The 23,017-nt window shown below is 40.5% G+C and overlaps 2 protein-coding genes across 3 annotated transcripts; both read right to left on the reverse strand.

The window, feature by feature from the left end:
* Positions 1-237: 237 nt before the first annotated feature.
* On the reverse strand, positions 238-9,732 carry LOC108606546 (inositol-trisphosphate 3-kinase A). Of its 2 annotated transcripts, XM_017996745.1 has the most exons (6): positions 7,752-8,061; positions 2,632-3,552; positions 2,049-2,298; positions 1,728-1,996; positions 782-892; positions 238-715 (listed from the first exon to the last, which is right to left on the reverse strand). In XM_017996745.1, exons 2-6 carry the CDS (start codon positions 3,481-3,483, stop codon positions 299-301), a joined length of 1,899 nt encoding a protein of 632 aa, XP_017852234.1. In that variant the 5' UTR covers positions 3,484-3,552; positions 7,752-8,061; the 3' UTR covers positions 238-298. The 2 variants fall into 2 exon arrangements, with proteins under 2 accessions (XP_017852234.1, XP_017852235.1); XM_017996746.1 differs by lacking the exons at positions 2,632-3,552; positions 7,752-8,061 and adding an exon at positions 9,264-9,732.
* LOC108606548 (CG15745) lies at positions 9,725-23,017 on the reverse strand. Its single transcript, XM_017996747.2, has 2 exons — positions 21,351-23,017; positions 9,725-9,781 (listed from the first exon to the last, which is right to left on the reverse strand). Exons 1-2 carry the CDS (start codon positions 22,935-22,937, stop codon positions 9,740-9,742), a joined length of 1,629 nt encoding a protein of 542 aa, XP_017852236.1. The 5' UTR covers positions 22,938-23,017; the 3' UTR covers positions 9,725-9,739.

Here is a 23,017-nt window from a genome sequence, read left to right on the forward strand (position 1 = left end):
TATGTATATGCATATTTGTTGTTCAGTCTTTGATTTTAAACTTAACGGGTTAAAAAGTATGCATAAGAAAAAAAACAAAAAAAAAAAAACATAGTATTGAAAGTATTGCCAACTAAATTAAATTTGGGAGAAAAAAATTGAATTATTATTGGTTTCAACACACTGCCCGTGGAATGCGCTAGGAAATGTTCTATAGTCGGGGCACAGCCCCGTTTGGAACGCTTCAGTTAATCGTTATGTATATATGCGTGTGTGTGTGTGTGTGGGTGTGGGTCCGTAAGTGAGAAAGTTTATTCCTTCACATTTTGCTGATCTCTTGCTGGTCCTGTTGGTCCTGCTGACTCATAGCAGGCATGGGTATGGGCGAAGCAGAACCGGAACCAGAACCAGAGCCAGAAGTCGAGCCAGAAGCCGAGGCAGTTTCATTTGCCGACTCCGCCTCAAAAGCCGCCTGCAGCTCGACAAATATGTCAATGAGATTGTTGATGCCAATCAAATAGCCATCCTCATGATTGCCCACCTTCCAGGCCGAGTAGTGATCGATATTGTGCTCCGGAGGCAGTGCCACCGTCTTGGCAAAGTCTATAAGCCAAACGCTGGCATGCGTATGATCGTGGACAAAGAGCAGCGAGCTCCCGATTACCTCGTGTGTCTGGAAAAACTCGGAGACGTCCAGGGTGCCACGAATGGCACGCAGGCGTTGTATATAACGTGGCTGCAAGACAAATGGGGATATCACAATTAGTATAACGATCTGGCAACGCCCTACGCAGCTACGCACCAGAATATGTGGATGACCGCTGAGGAACTCGCTAAAGGCCAATTTGATTTGTTCGCGTGACTTGGTCGTCTTGAAATCTTTGGAACTAGTGCCGTCGCTCTTTTTAATGCCCTGAAAATAGGTGAGATCAGTTATTGAAACTAATATAAGTTTTAAAATTACATGCCACATTAATTCAATAACCTATGTGAAAAATCAGGTGTAACCGAAGACCGTTAACCTTCTGGACAACAGCCAGCATCACAGACGTCTGAAAAGGCATCACCCTCTAGACCTTCCCATTAGGCCACCCAAGGAGTGGTAACTAACCTAACCCTGTTAATATCACGTACATGTAAAAATTCTGTCATTCGCGTAGACATAGAACTTACTTATTATCTTTAAATAGATCAATTGTCAATATTTGTGGAAAAACATTTATTCAATATTACGAAGCCCATAAAAATCTTTTATTTCAATTTAATGAAATAGAATAGCACCTAACAGTTAATTGAACAAACCAAAATCTAAACTCATTTGTTTGAGCAATCAAAATTTTTGGAATATTTGAAACATTCGTATTTTGCAATCACTCTAAAATTATTATTCATATCATGTTGAAATATTTACGTAGAGTTATAGACTGCTGTATACATTTTTTGCAGATTTTTTGATAAATTGTGATAGGGCTACTAATTAATTAAATTAATTTCAACAAATAATTGTAGTGACTATATAGTTTGACTATTTCATTAAATCATTATTAAGATTACAAAAAATCAGAATAATCCAAAATTACCATAACAAAATTGGAAAGTTATCTTCTTAAGTTGTTAGATTATTTTGATTATTTTGTTTGTCCCAAAAATGTCCCAAAACCCAAGAATGTTCATAAGCCAATTCTAATGACTACGATTAATAATCGTAAAGTAGTGGGACCTTATCAGCTGCAGGTCTGTGTATTTACCTCAATACGAAATCCCAGCGTGGCTGTGCTCGAGATTGTCTCACGCCAGACCATGTAGCGTGGCTTGGTCACCGCCTTGGCGGCATGCTCCTCAGCATTGGGCGCCTGCGCATCAATTTGTATCATCTTGTCGTACATGTCCTTGCGCAGCTTGGGCTTCTCCTTGGCCTTGGACAACTCTTCCTCCAGATAGGTGCGCACGCCCACCTTGCAGTCCATGACGCAAGGCTGCACATAGTCGCTCAGCAGATCCTGCAGCTGTAAATAGACTGTGGGGAACGCATGAGCTGGGAGTTTCGAGCTGCGGGTTTGGGGACTTACGTTCGCCATCCTCGCTGGTCACTTGACCCTTGTAGACGGGCACATAGGGACGCAGCACGTCCTGCATGAGCACCTGGAAGCATTCCTCCTCCTTGGGACAGAGCTTCTTCAGCACGGTGCCCGGCTCGGGACCGGCCTTGAAGTTGCCCTGGTGTCCGGCCAGCTGCACCCATGGGTAACGCTGCTTCTTGTATGTCTGAAAGAATGGCGTCCATTGTACAATGTTGCGTATCTTGCGCCAGCCGGAACTCTGGAAAGGCAAATGAATCAACTCAAGTTAATTGCAATTTTAATTCAAAATACGAATGATCATGAAATTAAAAAATATATTGTTATTAAATCTTTAAAATAATTAAATTTTAGTTCGTAATTATATATCGATTTAATTTTTTTTTAAATATTTATTTTTCTTTATTTTTAAAAAATATATTTTCATTTTTTTTTTAAATATTTATATTTCAGTTTTTTAGTGATGTAAAGAACTTCTAAATTGTATTAATGATTTGCATTTATTTTAAGTTTTAAAATAAATTTTTTCAATGTGTCCACTTGCGCTCAGGACTTCACCTGAGCGGCTGTTTACCTTCTTGGTGCCGCTTGTGGCAGCATTGGGACTGCCAGCGGCGCCACCAATTTCTGCAGCCGAACCGGTCGCCGATGTGGACACGTCCGAGTCCCATTCGGAGCTGAGGTCATCGCTGCTGGCATAGCCATAGTCCCGGGGCATGGGCACCTCCAGCAGCGACTTGGAGTACTGGATGTAGCCCGGACAGAGGCTCTGGCCGAGCGGCGAGTGCGAGCGACGCGGCGGCGCAGTCATCATCATCATCAGCGGCGAGTGCTGCTGCGAGAGCTTGCGGCCAGTGGAGAGGCTCACGTGCTCACCCGCATTGGCCGTAATGCTGATGGTGGGCATCGATAGTTTCTTCTCGGCGCGCTGCTTGATGCCGTGCGCCTGGGCAAAGGCCAGACTACACTTGCGTGCCTGCATATTGTTGCCGGAGAGTTTGCGGCGAAAGATTTTCTTGCTGCCGCCGCCGCTGCTGCTGGCGTTGGCATTGGCGTTGACTGTCTCGCTCTCGCTCTCGCCGCTGTGCGATTTGGCGGCGGGCGTGACATCCTCGTCCACATCCGCGTCGGCATCGTCGTCGTCGAAGCGCAGCTTGGCTATGTCCTCGGGCAGGACGTCGGGGAAGTGGAGCAGCTTGACGGTGACCTTCTTGCCCGCCTCGTTGTAGTAGACCTCCTTGGCGCTCATTCTGTCAAAGTCCTCGTAGATGCGCACCTGCGGCGAGGGTGGCGGCGTGGGCGGAGTGGGCGGTGTGCTGGGTGCTGTTGTATTTGGACTTGGATTTGGCTCGTGAGTGGTGGTGCGTGGCGCTGGCGGTGGCGGTTGCGATTGTGTGAGAGCGCACACAGACATCTTACACGACATGTGACGTCGTCCGCTTGGGCATTAGACGCACGCGCGTTGCACGTTGCAAGTTGCAAGTTGCACTGACTACTGCACAAAAGAAAAACCGAACACAAGCGACTATCAGTTGTTGCTGCTGCTGTTGTTGCTGCTGTTGTTGTTGTTGTTGCTGTTGCTGTTGCAGTTGGATTTTGATTTGATTGATTTCTGCGCATTTGCGAACCTGTTCGCTATTCGCGCCTAAGCTGCGCCACCAGACGACGCAGCAATTGACCCACCAAACGACCCAACGCCAAAGCGACGTGCCTTACTCGCTCAATCGCTCAGCAAGTCTAAGTTAACAAGGCCGGCTAAGCAAATACTCTAACCAAAGGTTAAGGCTTTCAATGAAAAGAAAGCCTCAATAAAAATTGACTAAGACTTGAAATTAATTGAAGCATAAGCTATGAAAATAACGAACGAGTTTTCATAAAATAATGCAAATTTAATAAATTAAATGCTATTTTATTCGATTGCATTTTTTTTAGTTATCATTCATTTTGCTTTGATTTATACATTTAAAAAATGTATACAAAATATTAAAATATGCATGGATAATTTATCTTAACAAATTAAAAATATTTTTAAAAATTGTAAGCGCACAAAAGCTTTATAAATTTACTTCAATTTCAATTTCAAGTAATTTTAGTTTGATTATATAATTAATTTGTTGCTCACTCAATGCCACAAATTAATTTAGCAGCACAATCTTTAGACTTTTTATATTTAATTCTAAAATTTGGAAATGGAAACTAGTAAATTTTTGACATATTATCGTTAATATTTTAGAATTTAATGTAAAATATGAATGCAAATTTGTATATAAAATATGCAAAGCAGTAGAGACGCAGGAATAAAATATTTAAAAAAATATGCTATATGCTTGAAGACTTGAAGCTGAAAGTTGGTCAAAGGACATGCGCAATTCGTTGTTGCTTGGCCAAAATGAAAATGAAAATGAAAGAGAAAAAAATCACTCGTGCTTGTTTTGGGGCTGTGTTGTTGTTGTTTGTTGTTTGTTGCTGCGGCGCACACATCAATCAAAATTGATTAAATATAATGCATATGTATGCACACACGCACACACACACACAAATACAAAGTGAGGCAAGCGCACGCATGTAAACAGGCATGGGTAGGATCTCGTTCGTGCTGGCATCTTGGCCAGCACCATCTGCGGTTAACCTGGCCAGCTAGTCAGCTAGTCATGTTTGCAGTTACATGTGTAGACATACTATATAGCAACTGATATCTGTTGGACTCCAAAAGCAAAACAGTGTTCGGGGCAAGGCAAACCAAAGACCAAAAACCAAACCGAACCGAGCCACAACCGCATTATGATAATAATGGAAATGGAAATGCCAAATAGCGACGGCGACGGCGACAGCGGCAGAGCCATTAAGAATGGCAACAACGCTATCCAGTTATAACAATGCCTGCCCTCTCTTTCTTTCTTTCATTCGCTCTCTCTCTCTCTCTCTCGCTCACTCGCTGACGCTGTTACGCGCTCCCGTTTGGGCATTTGACGTCATTTGCAAAAGTTGCGCTGCGGCGATAACAAAGCAACAAATACACTAACAAAAAAATAGAACCTTGAGCTAAGCAAAGCTTTGTCTGTCCAGCCCGCATGAGGGCCAACAATATGGCGGCTATAACGACCGATCGATATATGAACATATATCTCAACTGGCGCAGTTCAGTTCAGGAACGGACATCCGCATCAATTTCAATGGAGAGCTTGCTCAATAAATTACCATAGCCTATATATATATATATATATATATTAGTACTTAGTATATGTGTCTAGCGATATTTAGCAGACGCGCGCGCTCATTATATTAAGTAGCTATATAAATAGTGTAAATATATCAACGGGGAAATGTACTGATCGCCGGTTGTAACTGATAAAGGGAAACACGCTACAGTAAACACTCGACACATGCGAGCAATGAAAACAAAACTAAAGAACACAACACTATAATTTATATTTTCGCCATAAGCACATTTCGTTAAATTGATTGTGTTTGTAATTTGTTAGTAAAATAAACAAGCATTTGCGCAAATAAATATAAACAAATGTTTGTAGTTCGTTCTGAGAAATAAGCAACAATATACTATATGTTTATACGATATTTGGTGCGAAGCAAAGTTTGCCAGTCAAGAACGTTCCCTTGTCATTAGCAATATCATATGCCGAATAAAAGTTAATATACTTAAAAGCTATGTAAGCAATATTTTGGAAAAGTTTCTGAGAAATTTTGATTGAAATTTAAAAGCAAAAGGTAGTAGAAAATATAAAATAATTTAATTAAATTATATGCAAAAATATTCTAAAAATATATTTGAAATAATATGATTTTCAAAATACTAATATTTCCTATAGATTAATGTCATACAGATGCGAACTTTTGCATATATTTTATATGCAGCTAACTACTATAAACGATTTTGAATAAGAAGTTACAAGAGTTTCATCTATAATATTCGATATTTGCGAAGAAATAAGCTGCAAGTGTGTCAGCAGATTTAAAATGAATTTAGTGCGATTGCATTTTCAGATCTTTATTGCGTTGACATCGTTGAGTTGCATTATATAATTATATATGCATATATATTTTATGATCAAACTGCAATACTTTCACTCTCTCCATCTCTCTCTGTCTCTTCTGGCTTTCACTCTTTGGCTTTAGTCATCTGCGCTTTTTAAAATGAAACGCATATATGCTATAGTATTTAAAAACTGAACGCACTATCTGTAACTATTTTCTATAGTTTCAATTTTCAAACCGAAAGCTTCCCAACGTTCCCTCTCCCTCGAACCTTTTGCGGTCGTCTCCACTTTTTGCTATTCTGTTATCTAATAACAAACAATTTGTACAATCTTAAATGTTGTCAACAGCCAAACTAGATATATGCATAGATATATAGTATATAATGTATAGATATAGACAGTAATCGTGTGCGCTGGGAGCGCTGTGGGGATAGCGTAATGTCAACTCCGCCGGACTGAGCGAACTGCGCTTAATGTGCGGCATTCACGCCGCATAACAATGAAAAAAAAACAGAAAAAAAACTAAATAAAAAACAGCAATAACAACTAAATAGCAACGTTTTTGCTTGTGTGTGTTTTTTAACTGCCGAAAGCTTAAAATTAATAAAGTAAACAGTGTTTTTTTTTTATTTCAGTGGCGTTGGGGCGGTTGCCATTGACGTAGAACGTCGCAGCTCTAGGGCAAGGTGTCTGTTTTTTTTTGGACAGCAGGGTAGGGTGTAAGAACGTGTGTGTGTGTGTGTGTGTGAGAGAGTGGGAGTGGGAGTGGGATGTGTGAAGAGGGATCGTCGATCGTCATTGAGGGCGCTTTGATTAGGCTCTGTGTGTGCGAGTGGGGAGTGGGGGGGTGGGAAGTGGGTTGCTCAATTGTGTGGGTGGCAATGGATGTATATTGAACGCTTGACGCCAATTATAGCGCAGAGCCCCAGGGGGAGTGGGTGGGTGTTTTGCCTTAGATGGCGAGCAATAAATGTGACTTGGGTTTGCCATTTTTGGAACAACGGCGCTAAATGAGGCTCAATTGCCGAAAATTGCTACAGAGCGCATTTGTTTAATGAAACATTTGCGCTGTCTATTACTAAATTATATAACAAATACACAGACAGACACACAGACGAATGGACGGACGGCCGGACGGACGAACAAAGTGCGTAGAGCATTCTCCGTTGACGTCGTCGTTCGAAATTGTTTACATAAACTTGAATAAGTTTTTGTTGACCGACCGACCGCCCGCCCGCCCCCTGCTGCCCAGGGCTGGGCGCGTGCTTCAATTAACACTTTTTAGACACACGGCAGCAGCAACTTGCAACGCTCAGCAATTGTCAACGCGCTTTCATGTTTAACAAGCCGCAACAAGAATTAATTATGGCAACAACAACAATAGCACGCACTCCAAAATAAAAAAATAAAACTACATACGTATGTTTATTTAATTTTTTTGTGAAACAACAATGAAACGAAACACACAACAGCAGCAATAATAACCAAAAAAAAAAAAAAGAAAATTTAAATAAATATAAATAAACAAAATGGAACAAAAAACAGACACAAACGAAAGTCGAGGGCGAGAAATTAAATTCAAATTTTTGTTTTTTGTTACTTCTTGTTAAGATTTTTATTATTGTTGTTGTTGTTGTTGTTGACAGTAGCACTGTTTACTGTTAATTTTACTAGTTTTTGTTTTTTAACAATATATTACGGTTTTTGCGCTTTTGTCTCAGTTGCTGCAGCTGCTGGCGTTTGACGCGTCCCGTGCCTGGCATTGGCTTGCAAAAAATGTATGTGAAAAAAAGTAAAATGAAACAACGAAAACAACGCAAAACGCGACGCAACACTGGAACAACACAGCAAGAGCAAGAGAGTGGGCAGCGACGCGCGCGCGCGCGTGTGTGTCAGAGCGGGACGCAGTGGGTGGGGGGGCGTAGAGCCGTGTAAAGAAAGACAGAACCGAAAGACGGCAACGGACAGCAGAGAGACCAGAGCCCAGCCGCACGCGATCGCTGCGAAAGCTCAACTGGTCTGGGTCTGGGGCCTGGGCATGGAGACAGAGACACAGACACAGACACAGAGTCAAAGCAGAGGCAGCGGCAGCGGCAGCAGCGATGAGCAGCACAGAACGACGCTCGCGACGGCAAGGCGTCATCGTTTTCCATTGAACATTGGAGTCCTAACTAAAATGGTCTGAAAACTGATAAGAGCACACACACACACACACACGCACACATAGTCAAAAGAACGTGCGCGCGCCACTGAGCGAGAGAGTAAGAAATTGAGAGTGGCGCAAGCAGCGCAGCAGCGACGCAGCGTAGGGCCGAAGCTCATTAACAGCTGCAATGACGTTTGCAGCAGCAAAGAGAAAGAGACAGACAGAGAGAGCGCGAAAGCGCGCATGTAACAGGATAAGACAATGAGAGCATTGTCAGCCAACTGTAAACGCTTGTATTAAATTTCTGTTGAGGTTAATGAAATGCTAAACGTAAAGAATTAAGCAACGCAGATTAGTCGCAATTGCTAAGCTTGTGATAGCTAAATAATCGCACTGCAATTAATGATTGTAATTAATTATATTTCGATAAAATCATTGATTTAATTAATCTGCATGCAGTTTTCACAGGCAAAGATAAAAGCTTTAGGCGCTGCCTTTGCTCTCTGAACTAATTCACGCATGATCTCTCCCTCTCCCGCTCTTTTTGAAAGTGTGAGACGAAGATGAAGCGCGTCAGCAGCAGCAAATGGGCGAATGTCGCATCATAATCATAACGCGCTTGTGACGTCAATGGCCCAGGCCAACTGCTAAGGCAACAGCGAGCACAACAGCAGCAGCAGCAGCAGCAGCTTTCGGACCGGTCCAACAGTCCAATAATTCAATGCGACAGCAGCGACGACTGAAGCCGAAGCCGAGGCCGACGCAGCAGACTTGTCTAAAGCTGTTGCTACTGCTACTGTTGCTGTCGTTATTTATTTTTTACTCACTCACTCACTTACTTACTTGCTGTGTGGTTAGCCGCAAAGCAAAGCTCGGCGCGACGACTAACGATCGCCTTAGTCGAGTCGCAAACCAGCCCGCAAGCTTTTTCTACGACTAGACTAATTGACGGCACGCGCAGCTGCTGCGCTGCTGCTGTGCTGCTGTGCTGCTGCTGCTGCTGTTGTTGTTGATGAATGAATGCGCATCCCCCCACCCCAACCCAACCCATTGCAGAGCACCTACCTTCTTTTTGGCCGCCTCGGCTGCGCTGATCACGTACAGATCAACAATGCCCAGCAGGCAGTCGTCACAGCGGCAGACATCCTCGCCAAATGCCAGTGAGCCCAGGCTGCTTGTGGAGTCCAGCGAGTCGGTGCGACGCAGCCGGCTGACAATGGAGCTGGCGCTGATGCCGCTGACACCTGCCACAATCGCAAGCGGCGGCAATTCACTGCCAACACTTTTTGCCGCCGCCGCAGCAGCAGCGACAGCAGCAACAGTGCCGCCGCCGCCAGCAGCGCCGCCAGCTTCAGCACCACTACCGACCGCCGCTGCAGCAGCCGCTTCGATTTTACGCGCCAGCAGCTGCTCCATTAGCGTGCGCGGACGCGAGGAGGAGGGGAACAACGCCATTGCGTTTTGATTTATTTAATTTTTATTTTTGTCACACCAAGTTTCTTGCTTAAGTCTTTTGTTCAATTCTCCTATGTTTTTAGGTTCTACATGAGATTCACTTTAACCACAACCGAGTTGCAACATACCTGCAAAGAAAGAAACAAATATTAAATTAAAGCCTGTTTTTTTGAAATAAATAAACAACTTTGTCAAAATTTACGTTTAAAATTAAAAAAGTTAATCAGAATTATTTCGCGATTTATTATATTTCCAGCGATTTATTTATTTTCATTTTTATATACCCACAGTGTATTAAAAACTTATTTATTTAGCTAAAACTGTTAATTGTCATTTAATATTAAAAATCTATAAGCCTTGAAATTGGCAGCCTACATTTTGCTTGTGTTCTTAGATATTTTATTTTTAAATTCAAAATAGACTAACTATGCCTATTGTACAAAATAAATTTTAGTACGGCTAATGGCTGTTGATGTTTTTTTTGCAGGATTTTATCAAAATAAATTGCACCTTAGTTTATTACTTATATTGTTGGTGAATTCACTAGTGATTGATAATAAATTGGTGAGTTTCTATGACTATTTCACCAATGATTGTTGATTAGTAACTGGTGAAGTTACAAGCTGCTCACCAGTGAAGTGTTTGGAATTTCGTGATTTTATTTCAGATTTCAAAGTTCGCCAACATTAATTTCAGGTTATTGTTTTAGAATAAGAAACAAAGCAGGAGGCTGCGAATTGACCAGCAATCAATAATGAATATTTATTACACCAATGTTTGGTTTGATTAATCGAATTGGAAATTATTTGCTATACAAGGTGAAAATAATTGAATAAAATCACTTGGATTTGTTTGCTCTGCAACAAAGAGAAACATTTTTGAAAGCTGTGGTGGCAATTAATTTAGATTTTACCTATCAGAATCTAAATGATAAGAGTTCTAGTTCTTGGCTGCACTTCAAAGCACAGATAAACAGAAAGATAAAGCTAGATTCTGGACATGCAACAAATGCCTTTAATTGCTTTAAGCAGAATCCACAATAAATCAATTTGTAATTCGTATCGTATGTTGCGCATTCCTTTTGCGCGCTCTCTCTCTCTCTCTCTCTCTCTCTCTCATTAAATTGATAGGCTGCAATTTGTTGGATGTCGCATCTGTTTGTGGGACAAACGAGTGGGGCATATGTATGGGCTGTGTGGCATAATCGGCAACTGATAAAAGTCGCTTGTTAATTAACATGAAAGTGCAAAGAGTTGGAGTTGAAGTTGAAGTTTTGGCTGCGCAACATGCCCCGGCTTGGGTACAGTTCCCCCAGCTCTTTTTTGTTTGTTTTCAGTTTTTAGTTTTCTGTGTATTTCTCGTATCCAGTTGCAATTGCAGTTGCAATGCTGTTTGGCTGCGAAAACTCGTCCAGACTAGGCCTGGCTTTGGCTGTGGCTTGGCTTGGCTCAGACTCTGACTCTGGCTTGGCTAACCAGCAGTTGACTGGGGCTTTTTGTTTCTGTGGCCAGTGTGGCAGTTGCAAGCAGTCGCAGTCGTCGTCATATCGCCGCATTTATGCGCACATAAAAGTCAAATAATAGATCCAAAAGATACTTTGCCACAGCGCAACTCGTTGCCAGTTGTTGCTGTTGCTGTTGTTGTTGTTGCTGTTGCTGTTGTTACTCGAATGATTTATAAGCAGCATATGCAAGATGTTGTTGCTGTTGTTGCAGTTGCAGTTGCAGTTGCTATTGCTATACCCTGACCATTGACACTAGATGAGCAACACAGTGTTTTGATCGTGGCAATAGTCATAATAGTTATCAACATGCCTTGCCACATGATATATGCAACAATTGGGGGCATATAATTCAACATATCGTCCTTGACACGATCGACAGATTAGCGAAGATTATGCACATCACTAATAAATTAAATTACTTTTTGGCAAATAGTCGTAGAGCGAAAATATTTTCAATATGATTACAAATAATTCAAATACAAATATTGCAATTATTTCAAAGATTTTCAGTTTTTTGATTAATTATTAAAACAAAAGCTTTGCTTTGTAATATTTGTTTGAAAATATTCAAAACTTTCGCTCAATTAGCCAAAAAATAATTGAAATAAATATGAAAAATAATATCTAATCTAAAAGTATTCTCATTATTTTCGATTAATTTATTGTAAACAAAATCAGAAAATAATTTAGTTTTAAAAATTTATTTGGTTTTGTTTGAAAATATTCAAAAGTTATCTCAATTAGCCGAAAATAATTGAAAAAAAAATAAAAATAGTTTAATCTTATCTAAAAATATTAAAAGCAATTTATTTTCATTATTTTCGATTTCGATTAATTTATTTAAAAAAAAAAAACAAAAAAGAATTTCATTTTAAAAGTTATAAAAATTGCTTATAAAATTTTAAGTGAAAATATAATTTGACAAATTATGCCCAGCAATATAACTAATATTTCCCTAATATATTATTAACATTAATGCTAATTTAAATTTAACAATCAATTATTATTTTCGTCAAAATCGAATTACAAATAAATAGATCAAGCTTTAGCGCTTCTAAATCTTTCAAATGTTGAAAGAGCAACAAATTGTCTGCGCCATTGTTCAATAAATTTTCTTGTTGTTGTTGTTGTTGTTGTTGGTTAAGCCAACTGTCTTGTACTTTTATGGTCGGTCGTCTTATCAATAATTTATGTCAGATTATACCGTTATGTCACAATAAATTAAAGTTGGCAACTTATTTTTCCGCAGCAGCCGCGGCGATTTTTCGTTTCGTTTTTTATTATGGCCAAATCTGTCAGTTTAGTGGCGCATTTGGAAAATGGGGAAAAATTGAACGGCTAGCCAAAAGCAAAAGAGCCAAGTTGAACTAAACCAAGACTAGTTCACAGACAGCGAACAGACGGACGGGCGGACGGACGGACGGACGGGAGGACAGACAGCTTTGGCTTTAGCTTTGGCAAGCGGCAAATTTCACTGTCACGCCTCGTTTTCAATTAACTTGTTGGCGATCGCTGGCAGTAGACAATAAATCAAATGAGCCGCCCCATGGCCAGGCCAAACTGTTAACTGCTGCAGGCGTCGTCTCTCTTAGGCGTTTGCCACTTGTTGTTGCAACTTGCATTGATTTATGAAGATCGCTTCATTTGGCGGCAGCTTCTGCTGCACGCAGCTTCCTCCGCATGTCAAAGTTTATCGCTGCCCAAAGATGATTAATGGGCTCCACTCCAAACACACACACACACACTAAGCCTCGCTCTGTCTTCTGCTGCTGCTGCTGCCCACTTGTCCAGTTGTCCAGTTGCCAGTGTCCGTCCAGTAGCCATAAATGCGCAACTGCAACTGCTTAAGCTGCTGTTTATGGTAGTTGCTGCCACTGAATGTGGTCAGTTGGCTTGGCTGGCGGTCGGCAAGGGCCGTCAAAGCAACACACAGACAACTAACTATCTTGCACTTTTCTATCTTAAGCTTTTCCAAGCTTCATTACAAAAATTCATTAAAAACATTGCAATTGAAATTGAAATCAAATGACGCGCGATCTGCTTCAATAAACTTGAAATTAATTGAATATATGTATTTATTGTTGATTTTTTTTAATTTTCAATAAACTCAAATTATTCTTAGAAATAAGAATATATTTTGAAAAAGATAAACTACAATTCTCTACAATATCAAGGGCACCACTGAATAATTTGAATAGATTTAATTTGTATGGAATATTAAGTTAAGAGACCATTTATAAAACTTATAAGAATGTATCCCTGGTTCTGATGTCTGATTTTAATTGCAATTTGTATTATATAAAATGTTTGGACTCTTGAACAAGTACAATTGAGTTGAAATTCATCTTAAATTCAATATTTTAAAAATAATTTCCTATTGATAAATTATTTCATGTCAATTAACGAATATCGTTATCACTAATAAGTGCCCCCTTATTAGAGGATGCTTCATTTTTGATTATGGGTAAATATTTTTTAAATATTATTGAATATAAAATTAACTGGTTTTCATAGTAAATTCGATTGTTATTAGTCTGTGTAACTGCCTAACATACAATAGTTCAATTTGCATTTTATATAAAAAATTATATATAAAAAAATTATTGAAAAATTTAAATTTTTCATTGTCAACATTTATGCCGAACAAAAAAATAAGTGCTGCATTCTTAGCAGTAGAAAGGAGAATACAAAAGATAAATAAAAGCTATATATGCGTTCTTTGTTTTGGCATCATCTTCGCACCCTTAGTTAACGGCACCTAGGCAAAGAGAAGCAACAGAATATTTTATCTAAATTATTGCGCCAACGAGATCAATTGATTTGTTTTATTGATAAAGTTTAGCTATTTATTTATCCACTTGAATTGCATATTTGCAACTAAAAAAACAAAACACCATCGAATAATTAGAAACTTATGGTGAATAACTGTTTGTTTAAATGAAGCGACAAACGTAAATAATAAATATGTTAAGGAGCAACTGAACCAAATAGCAAACAAATAAAAAAAAGCCACTTAAGCCAATGTTTTTACTCACTTCTGCTGCTGCGCTTTATTAGCTTTAGTTTTTCTCTTCGTTTTTCTTTTGGCTGCCAAATCGCATGCAAACACACGCACACACAAACACAAGCACAAAAGGCAATTATGCTAAAAAACAAAAAAATTAGCAACAAGAAATCAAAAATAAACAAAAAAAAATTTAAAAAAAAATTTAACTGTGGTTTGTAGTTTGAAAAAAATGTCAAGCGCCCGCACAAGAGAATGTGAGAGTGTGTGTGTGTGAGAGAGAGAGAGTGCGTGAGAGTGAGCGGCTGACACGTTGCGATGCGAATCGAATTACGAGCAATTGGAGATCGCTTGTTGACTTTGTAACGGCGCACGAGTAACTGAACGTAATGCGGGACCAGCAGCCACAAGCAAAGCTCACTGCCAGTGCTGTCAGTTTAGCGTTTTTGCCGCCGCACCTGGGCTGCAACTGTAAACTGTACGCGTAAAGTAAAATGCAAAAAATTTAGCGATCTGCGAATGTAAATAGTAAGAACAACAAAATAGGCATGAAAATTGATTATGGAGAGCTATCGATAGTCGGCACCATTAATAATCAATCGGCAATCGATAAGTTACGAAATATAATATAATTGGAGTTACGTACTACCACTAAGCTTAGTGGTACTACTGTAATTACAACATTTTCAGCTTAGTCGCTCAATCGACACTTGCTATCGATAACAAGTCGATAGTAAAAAATATACCAACGATAGTGCCATCGAAAGCTCTGCAGCGCTATTGAAGATTAAGTCAATTACTGGCTATTTTAGCTTTTTTGATCAACCAAAACTCGCAGCACTGCTCAAGCAGCGCTTTGGCCGCGCAGCAGGCACGAGCAGCCAAACGAGCCCGAACACGAATACGAGCAAACGATTGCCAATGCGCCTTTTACGCGTGTGTGAGTGTGCGAGCGTGTGTGTGTGTGTGTGTGTGTGCCATCCTCAGCCTTTGACTTTGCTGACAGCAGCTGATTGAATCAACGACAACAACAACAACAACAACAAGGACAACTACAGTTGTCTGCAAAAGGTCTACAGGCTGTATATCGAATGCAAACAAGGCTGCTAATTGCAGCGGCAAATTGCAGCGACAATCGTCATGCATAACATTTGCATAATGCTGCACCCCGCTCCGCCCCGCCCCCTCACTAGCTTCCCTTGTTGCTTTGGTCATATGCTAATTGACTTGACTGCTAATCGCTGCCAGCAATCGACTGCGCGGCACAAGTTTATGACAGGCTCTGGCTCTGGCTGTCACAATATTTGTTTGGTATTAATTGCCCACTTGACGCCTGCATTGGCCTTATGCCCACCGCCCCCTCTCCCCACCCCTGGGCAGGCAAGAGTCTGTTTAAGTGTTTTATGAAGTCAGGCAGATGGGACAGCCTGATAAGCGGCAGGCGAACGTAACAAACACGCCCAGAGCAGAGCAGAGCAGAGCAGAGCAGAGACTAGAGCGGCTAGAAGTGGCCGCCGCTGGGGCCGCTCATAGCTCATAGCCTGTCATAGATATCGCATAGCGCTGCTCCATGCCACATGCAACAAGATACAAAACCGATACATACGGAATTAGCCCCACGTACGTATGTGTGTGTGTTGTCTACAGTTTGTCAAGCAAAACCATGAAAATTGCCTTACGTTCTGCCTCTGGGTGTCTCTCTATATCTTTATAGCTGTATTTCTTTTTTATACCATACGAAATTGGTTTCTTTTGCTCATTTATTGCATACTATCTTATCTAGCTTTGCCTATTTCTGAACTTGTTTCCAGAGCCATTTTTAAAACACGATTTGCCCATTCGCTCTGTTCTTTTGAATCAAAAATACAAGTTACCTAAGATATTTGGCAAAAGATTCAAATTAAATTAAAGGATATACAATTTTTTTGTAGGTTTAAGTTTTCTAGAAACACTATTTGTTTAAAAAACTTTAGAATATTCGGCACTACTTTCAAAACTTTTAGCTCATTACTCATGAAAACTGTTTAGATTTAAATTTATCATTAATTTTGCAATGTTAGTTGCCTAATTTACATTTAATATATGCCTAATACTTAAGAAAAAGTATTTGGCTTTTAGTTTTTATTTTTATAGTTGTTGTTAAGTTCTTTGTGCTGCAGTGCTCACTGTACTGGCGCCCAACTGGCCAACACAATCTCTGGGATTTGGAAACATGTTGCATTTCCTGTGCGTCTGTTGTGGCTTTGTGACATGCCACAAAATGTTGTCGCCATAAAAAAATGTTTGTGTTTGTGTGTGTTTCGCTTACACTGCACGAAAATTGAGTCAAAGCGAGCCAAAGACCTAAATTGGCATTGAAATTGTTAACTAAAGTTAATTGAAGTGCTGCCTGATTCTAGCCGTTGCAAGTTGCAAGTTGCTGTTGTCGTGTTTGGGTGTCGCGCGACAGGCAACATAACCTTTAAGGCAATCGTTGCTGCTTGCCACAGCGCGCAAGTGTAGTGGCAACAGCATAGATAGCAGCTTGCAACAAGGCGGCGGCGGCGGCCACAAGCGCTGGTATGACAAATATGCTGCCCCAGCACACGCAACTCCCGACGGGCTACACACACACACACACACACACACACACACACACACACACACACGTTGCCCCTACGATTGCATTTGATCTGCCGCTGGAGAGCATGAGGCTGTGGCTGCGGCCGTGTGGATTCGATTCATTGGAAATTGGAAACGCAAAAGCGAAAAAAAGCAAAAACAACATCGATCTGGGCAAATGACGCAAATTGCGAGTACAGTAAGCACGCACTAAGCCGCACTCGCTATACCCTAGACTACGGCAAATGCTATTAAATTAATTCTGAATTTAAAAATATTCGTAATTGATTTAAGAAGTTTGGGATGAACAAGTTAAGTTCAGAATTATCCAGTGGTTCGCATTGAATTCAGGTTTTTGTTACTTTGTGTACAAATATATATAAATATTAGTCTAGGGTATACTATGGCAAATGCTATTTACTTAATTGCTGAACTTAAAGGTAACCCCGACCTGATTGGGTTTTCCCCAATTCAGTATTGGGTCTCCCAATCTATAAGCATATCAAATTTAAAAACAAAAACTTAATTATTTCAATACTTTTAAATTGAACTTTAAAAATTTTTTTATCATTTTCTTTAATAAATAAAAAAAATTTAAGAATTTTTAGGATGCGACATGAATAAGTCAAGTTAGTATATTAACATAGGTTCGGATGAAATACATAAATGCATTATTTAGGTTTAAAAAATGTGCGTAATTGATTTAAGAATTTTGGCGGCATGAATAAGTCAAGTTTGGAATTATACAGTTATTAACATAGGTTCGGATTGAATGCGGCTATATAAATTTATTTTAGCTTTTTTTTTTATCAAATAACTTAACTCTCTTTTAAACTGAACTATTAACCCAATTAGTAAAATGCTGTAGCTCTTGGTAAGTGAAATAAAAAATATCATTAGCTATATGAGTATATAGTCTGTTATCTATTGATGTAAACAAATATGCATAGTATTGCTTTCAATATTTCATTTATAGCTATATAGGCAGTCTATATAGTAGGATATCTTGCCGTGTCAGCCGCAACTCCAGCGATAGGCATTGCTCATTGTTTATTGTTATTGTTTGCCACTCTTAGCATGTGTGTTTTTTTTTTTTAACTGTGTATACTTTTTGTATGCCGAACCTACACATACTTGTTTTCGCTGTTTTTTTTAACGTCTTTTTTTTATATATATATTTTTACAAGTAACGCCCGCTTGATCATGTAATTATTTTGACGATCACACGGTGGTTGCTGATGGGCTACTGACGTCAACGGAAGTTCTCCGCGTCATTGAAAGCAGCAGCAGCAGCATCATCATCATCGTTGTTAACCTTCAACTGTGAGAGATGGATGGTAACCAAGCAATCGATTACCCCTTGGCTTTATGTTAGTAGGGGCAACACAATTTAGGCGACAATCTAGAATCCGACAAAGCCAAAACTGACGATGCGTTAGATTAGATATGGCGAACCAGCTATAGCCCATTGACGTTGACGTTGACGCCGACGCCGACGCTGACGAATTGTCGCCACTTGCCATATAAAGCAGACGGCGTAGTTTCCCCATTACCAGCCATAACAACAACAATAACAATAGCCAACACCAAATGTGCCATAATAATAATAATAATAATAATGTTGGTGTGTTTTATGCGTCTCATCGCCATCATCACCAATGATCGCACTGTGACGTCAGCAGCGCCAATTTTCATGTCATTGAGCATGAAATATAAGCACAATTTAATGACACAGCTGCTACACTGCAACAAATTTGCATTTAGCAATTATAGATTTCAAAAAAGTATTTATAAAGTTCACATTCCATTGTGAATTGCCGTTTTAAATATTTGATTTAATGATTAAATTGCATTTTTTCATAGAAAATCTGAATCAATTGATAATTGAATGAAATATTGAATGCCTACGGCTGTTCCCACATATGTGTGTATTACACTATACTATTTTTTTCAGTGTTTAAGCATACAAAAAGTTCGCATTATCAATGTTGATCTTTTGTGGCAAGGCACTGATCCATAGCCAATTATATATGAAATGTAAAATATACAAAATGATTTACATGCAGTTGAAAATGTCACATAACTGCGACTACAGATTAATTCTAAATTTGTTCCGGCAGCTAAAACGAATATAAATGGCCTTATATGACGCCCAGAGGTATGCAATGAAATATATGCAGCTGCTAAGAGATTTATTAAGTTAGAGAGCATCTGAGCTGCGACTACTTCTACTTCCACTTGTTGTTTGTTTTATTTTTTTCTTTTTTAATATTTTGTGTATTTTTATCATTAACTTTTGTTGTTGCTGTTGTCGTTCGTGCTTTTGTTGCTGTAACGCTTTATGGCCCCGGGACGACTGGCAAGTCAGCCCCCTAAGATTTGCCATTATTAATGACCACAAGTCATAAGTAAATTGTGCCCCAATGACGTCACAGCTCGACGCTCGCCGCTTGCGACACCCACACACAAAGAGTTGGGCACAATCTTTATCTAGAGTAATCAACAAAGCTCGCACTCATACCTATGCACATATAGTATGTATGCATGTGTGTGTTTATTTCTATGAAAGCCACGCCGCAATGTCACGACAGCATCTCCATAATGGAATGCAAAATATTTATGTTTAGTTTAAGACTACAATGGAGCAGCAGAAGAAGAAGAAGAAGAGGCAGCTCAGTGATATGTTAGTGTGTACTATCCCAGGAAATGCTAACTGATAGCACAAGTGTCAACAAAATACACAAACTTGATTTATGCAGAACATAAGACGCAGCGACAGGTGCAAGAAATTCTTGCAAATTTCCATTTCCTGGCAAGCGCCTTATCTGCTCCAAAGTTAACTAGACTTTTCGCTAGAAAAAGAAAAGAAATCTGACTTAATTGTAAATAGACATAGACGAAACAATTCGGTTGTTCTTGATAACAGAAACTAGTTCAGGTCATGAGCAAAGAATATCAAAAAGTTTGTGCTATATATTAGTATATGATAAAGATAATGTCGAAGGTTGTTTCGTATTTAGAAGACACATGAGATCTCAAAGTGAAATCTACAAATAAGTATTTAATATATATATGAAAGCCTTTCTTTTTTCTATAGACAGCAGCACCTTTAATTCTACATTTCCGATTTTCAAAACACAATAACTTCTAATTCGAACAAGGGTGGGGAACTGATGACCCAACTCTTATTTTAATGCTAATTTTAAGAATATGGGCGCATTGAAAAACTTAAGCCCTATACTTATTTTTCTCGTGGGAAAGTGGGGATCTTTTCAAATTTCTAGATCTTCTGAGAAAAAGTAACCCCAGCTAAAATTAAATCTTTAAAGACTAACTTTATAAACTACTAAATTTTATTCATATTAAACTTCAATTTGCGTAAAGCTCTTTGAGTTAAAAAAAAATGATTTGGAATTTTTTTCAATTGCATATACATCGAGTGTGAACTAATCCCTATTCTAAATTCTTTGCATATATTTTTCTTTACATATTATCAAAATTGCTTTTGAGTTAAAATTAATGTTATTAATTGCCTGCAATTTCAAAGTTTAAAAATCGAACGAAAGTTGTTGTTAAAAATAATATTTCAAATTTCCAAAATAGTATATTTAAGGGCTAACGAGAAAAGTTTTGGTATTTCTCATATATTATGCTAAATCTCGCTAGCCTTGGATAAATGTTGGTAAGGCCTAAAACGCATTAAAATGCCATAGATAAAAGAGAGTAAGCCTGATAAGCGCATAACATATATGAATATAAACCGTATAAAAACAAAACGTGTATATAAAATGCTATACGCATTATATGGAAAGAATATTTATGAGCAAGTTGATATTCACAAATAACATTTGCAGTTGGTTTATGTTTATTGATAATACTAAAGAAAAAAAATAAAGATAGCTATAGCAGTAGCTGATATTGTAGTTGCAGTTGCAATTGCAATTGCATGTCCGTCTTTTTGTTTAATACATAAAGGAAAGTGTAGCGCAATAATAATACATATAAACAGTATGTACATGTACATAACTATAATACAATATATATATATATGTATATATATATCTGTGTGTATATATAAAGTTAAACACTAAGATAAGCATTGTTGCTGTTGCTGTTGTTGTCGTCAATTGTTGCTGCTGCTATTTTATAGCGTTGTGATAAGCGCGACTGTGCCACAATTTTTTTTATCAACGCACCCAATTTCAACATCATCATGCTGTCGGCAGCGAGTCATAAGATACAAAAAAAAAAATAACCACACAAACACACAGACTACAAAAAAAAGCAAATCTCATTTGGCTGATAAGATAAGTGGCAAATTAATTACACTCCACTCGCTGCTCTAATATCTAGCGCAAAAAAAAAAAAAAAAATTATTAGCAACACTTAATAAGAATAAATTTCAACTGCAGCAGCAGCAGCAACAACAACAACAACAACAATAACAGTAGCAACATTTAAATAGTCGCAGTAACACCCCCCGTGGCTCTTTTTGTGTTTAAGCTTAATTGAGATTTCCTACAGAATTGTGATTCTCGCCTCCGGGGCTGCTGCAACGCTGCCCATTATTATGGCAGCTGCTGCCTACCTTCTTAATGCCCTCGCCCAGCTGCGCCGCCGCCAGAAGCTCGCTGAGCTGCTCTTGCTGCTCCTGCTGCTGCTGCTGCTGCTGCGCCTCCTCCGCTTGCGCCTCCGCTTCATCCTCCTCGCCGGCACTCAAGTCGCCGCTGCTGCTGTGACTCGATTTGCGTGCGAGAGCAACGCGCACGCCGTTGACAATGCACTCGCCTCCGTCCAGCGCCGAAATGGTGGAGCCGCAGTAGTAGAGATTGCTGCAGCTGCTCGCCGCGCTCACATCCGACTGAGCTTCATCCTTGGCACCAGCGCCGCCGCCGGCGGCCGCGGCACTCGCTTCCAGCGAACAGCGACGCTGACCGCGTGCGCGCTGCAATCGAAAATACTCCATCTCCTCCATGCTGATGCCAATGGCCGTGATATCATCCGAATAGTCCGACACCACCACCGAGGGCGTGCGCACATAGCGCACACCCACCAGCCCGCCCAGCTCGCTGATGCAGCTCTGTGTGGATTCGCGGCGCGAGCTGCAGGGCGCCGTCAGGGCGGCCACCACACGCTCCTCGAGCAGCACCTTGCTGGGCACACCGCCCAGCGCTCCCACGCCCACTGCCCCGCTGCTGCTGCCCACATTCGCTGTGGCTGTGGTGGGCGAGGTGAGTGGCGAGTCCGGCAGCGCTGTGGGCTCGGCCAGCGGCAAGAGGGCTGGACGCAGCGGCAGATCGGTGACGGTTAGCGTCATGCGTCGCTGCGGCTGAGGCGCCGGCTGAGGCACCTCCACCATACTAACATCATCTAGCTCCACATCCAAGCCCAGCGCCGAGTCGCTGCTGGCGCAGCGCGTCACCTTCGGCTTGCGTGCGGCAAGCGCATCGCATTCATTGTCGCTGCTGCAGGGACTCAGACCGCCTGCATTGCAGCCCTCGTCCGAGTTGGCAGCGCTGCTAAAAGCCAATGTGGGCTTCAGCTGCAAATGCTGCTGCTGTCGCTGCTGCTGCTGCTGTTGCTGTTGCTGCGCAGCTGCATTGACTGTCTGTTCTGTAGGCTGCTGCACAATCATTGTTTGAAATTTAGTTATCAGCTCTTGTATACCAACTCCCGTTGCTATTCCCGTTACTTTTAGTTCAACGCTTTCGCTTTTGCCCTCTCGCGTTGTTTGCAAGTCCTTGAAAAATGTTGCGCGCAGTTGCGCTTTGTGCTCAGCTAACGAACGTCGGCGCTCACATGGATCAGCACTTGTTGTGTTAACGGTTGTTGTTAGTTCTTTTGTCGCTGCTACTGCTGCTGCTGCTGCTGTCGATGCTGCTGCTCTTGTTGTCTGCTCGAGGCGTGCGCAACGCTTCACTGCTCTCTGATAACTAAATGTCGTTGGCGCTGCTAGCGCGCATTTATTTTCAACGTTAATCGCTGACAGCAGCGCTGCTGATGATGACGCCGGCGTCGTCGCTGTTTCTGCCGCTAACACCGGCGTTGTCGTCATTATCTTGAGCATGGCATCAGTTTCGGTTGGGGTTACACTTTCGGACGGAGACGACGATGAAGCGATCGCGTTTACGTTTACGTTTGCCGCACTTTGTTGACCGTCGCGGCGCGCACTCATCGCAGCAGCACGACGACGCCAGCGTCAGCGTCTACGTCTACGTCAACGCCAACGCTACTGCTGGCTACGATTTCGATTCA

The sequence above is a fragment of the Drosophila busckii genome, chromosome X (genome assembly GCF_011750605.1).
Source record: "Drosophila busckii strain San Diego stock center, stock number 13000-0081.31 chromosome X, ASM1175060v1, whole genome shotgun sequence".
Taxonomy (NCBI): Eukaryota; Metazoa; Arthropoda; class Insecta; order Diptera; family Drosophilidae; genus Drosophila; species Drosophila busckii.

What these genes read in the sequence shown, in the direction of transcription:
- LOC108606546 (XM_017996745.1), bottom strand. Translation starts at nt 3,483, where the DNA reads ATGTCGTGTAAGATGTCTGTGTGCGCTCTCACACAATCGCAACCGCCA. An exon ending in GACCAGCGAGGATGGCGAAC is followed by an intron (nt 1,997 to 2,048) that starts GTAAGTCCCCAA and finishes CGTTCCCCACAG; the next exon opens with TCTATTTACAGCTGCAGGAT. An exon ending in GCGGTCATCCACATATTCTG is followed by an intron (nt 716 to 781) that starts GTGCGTAGCTGC and finishes TTTGTCTTGCAG; the next exon opens with CCACGTTATATACAACGCCT.
- LOC108606548 (XM_017996747.2), bottom strand. Translation starts at nt 22,937, where the DNA reads ATGAGTGCGCGCCGCGACGGTCAACAAAGTGCGGCAAACGTAAACGTA. An exon ending in TGGGCGAGGGCATTAAGAAG is followed by an intron (nt 9,782 to 21,350) that starts GTAGGCAGCAGC and finishes CTTTCTTTGCAG; the next exon opens with GTATGTTGCAACTCGGTTGT.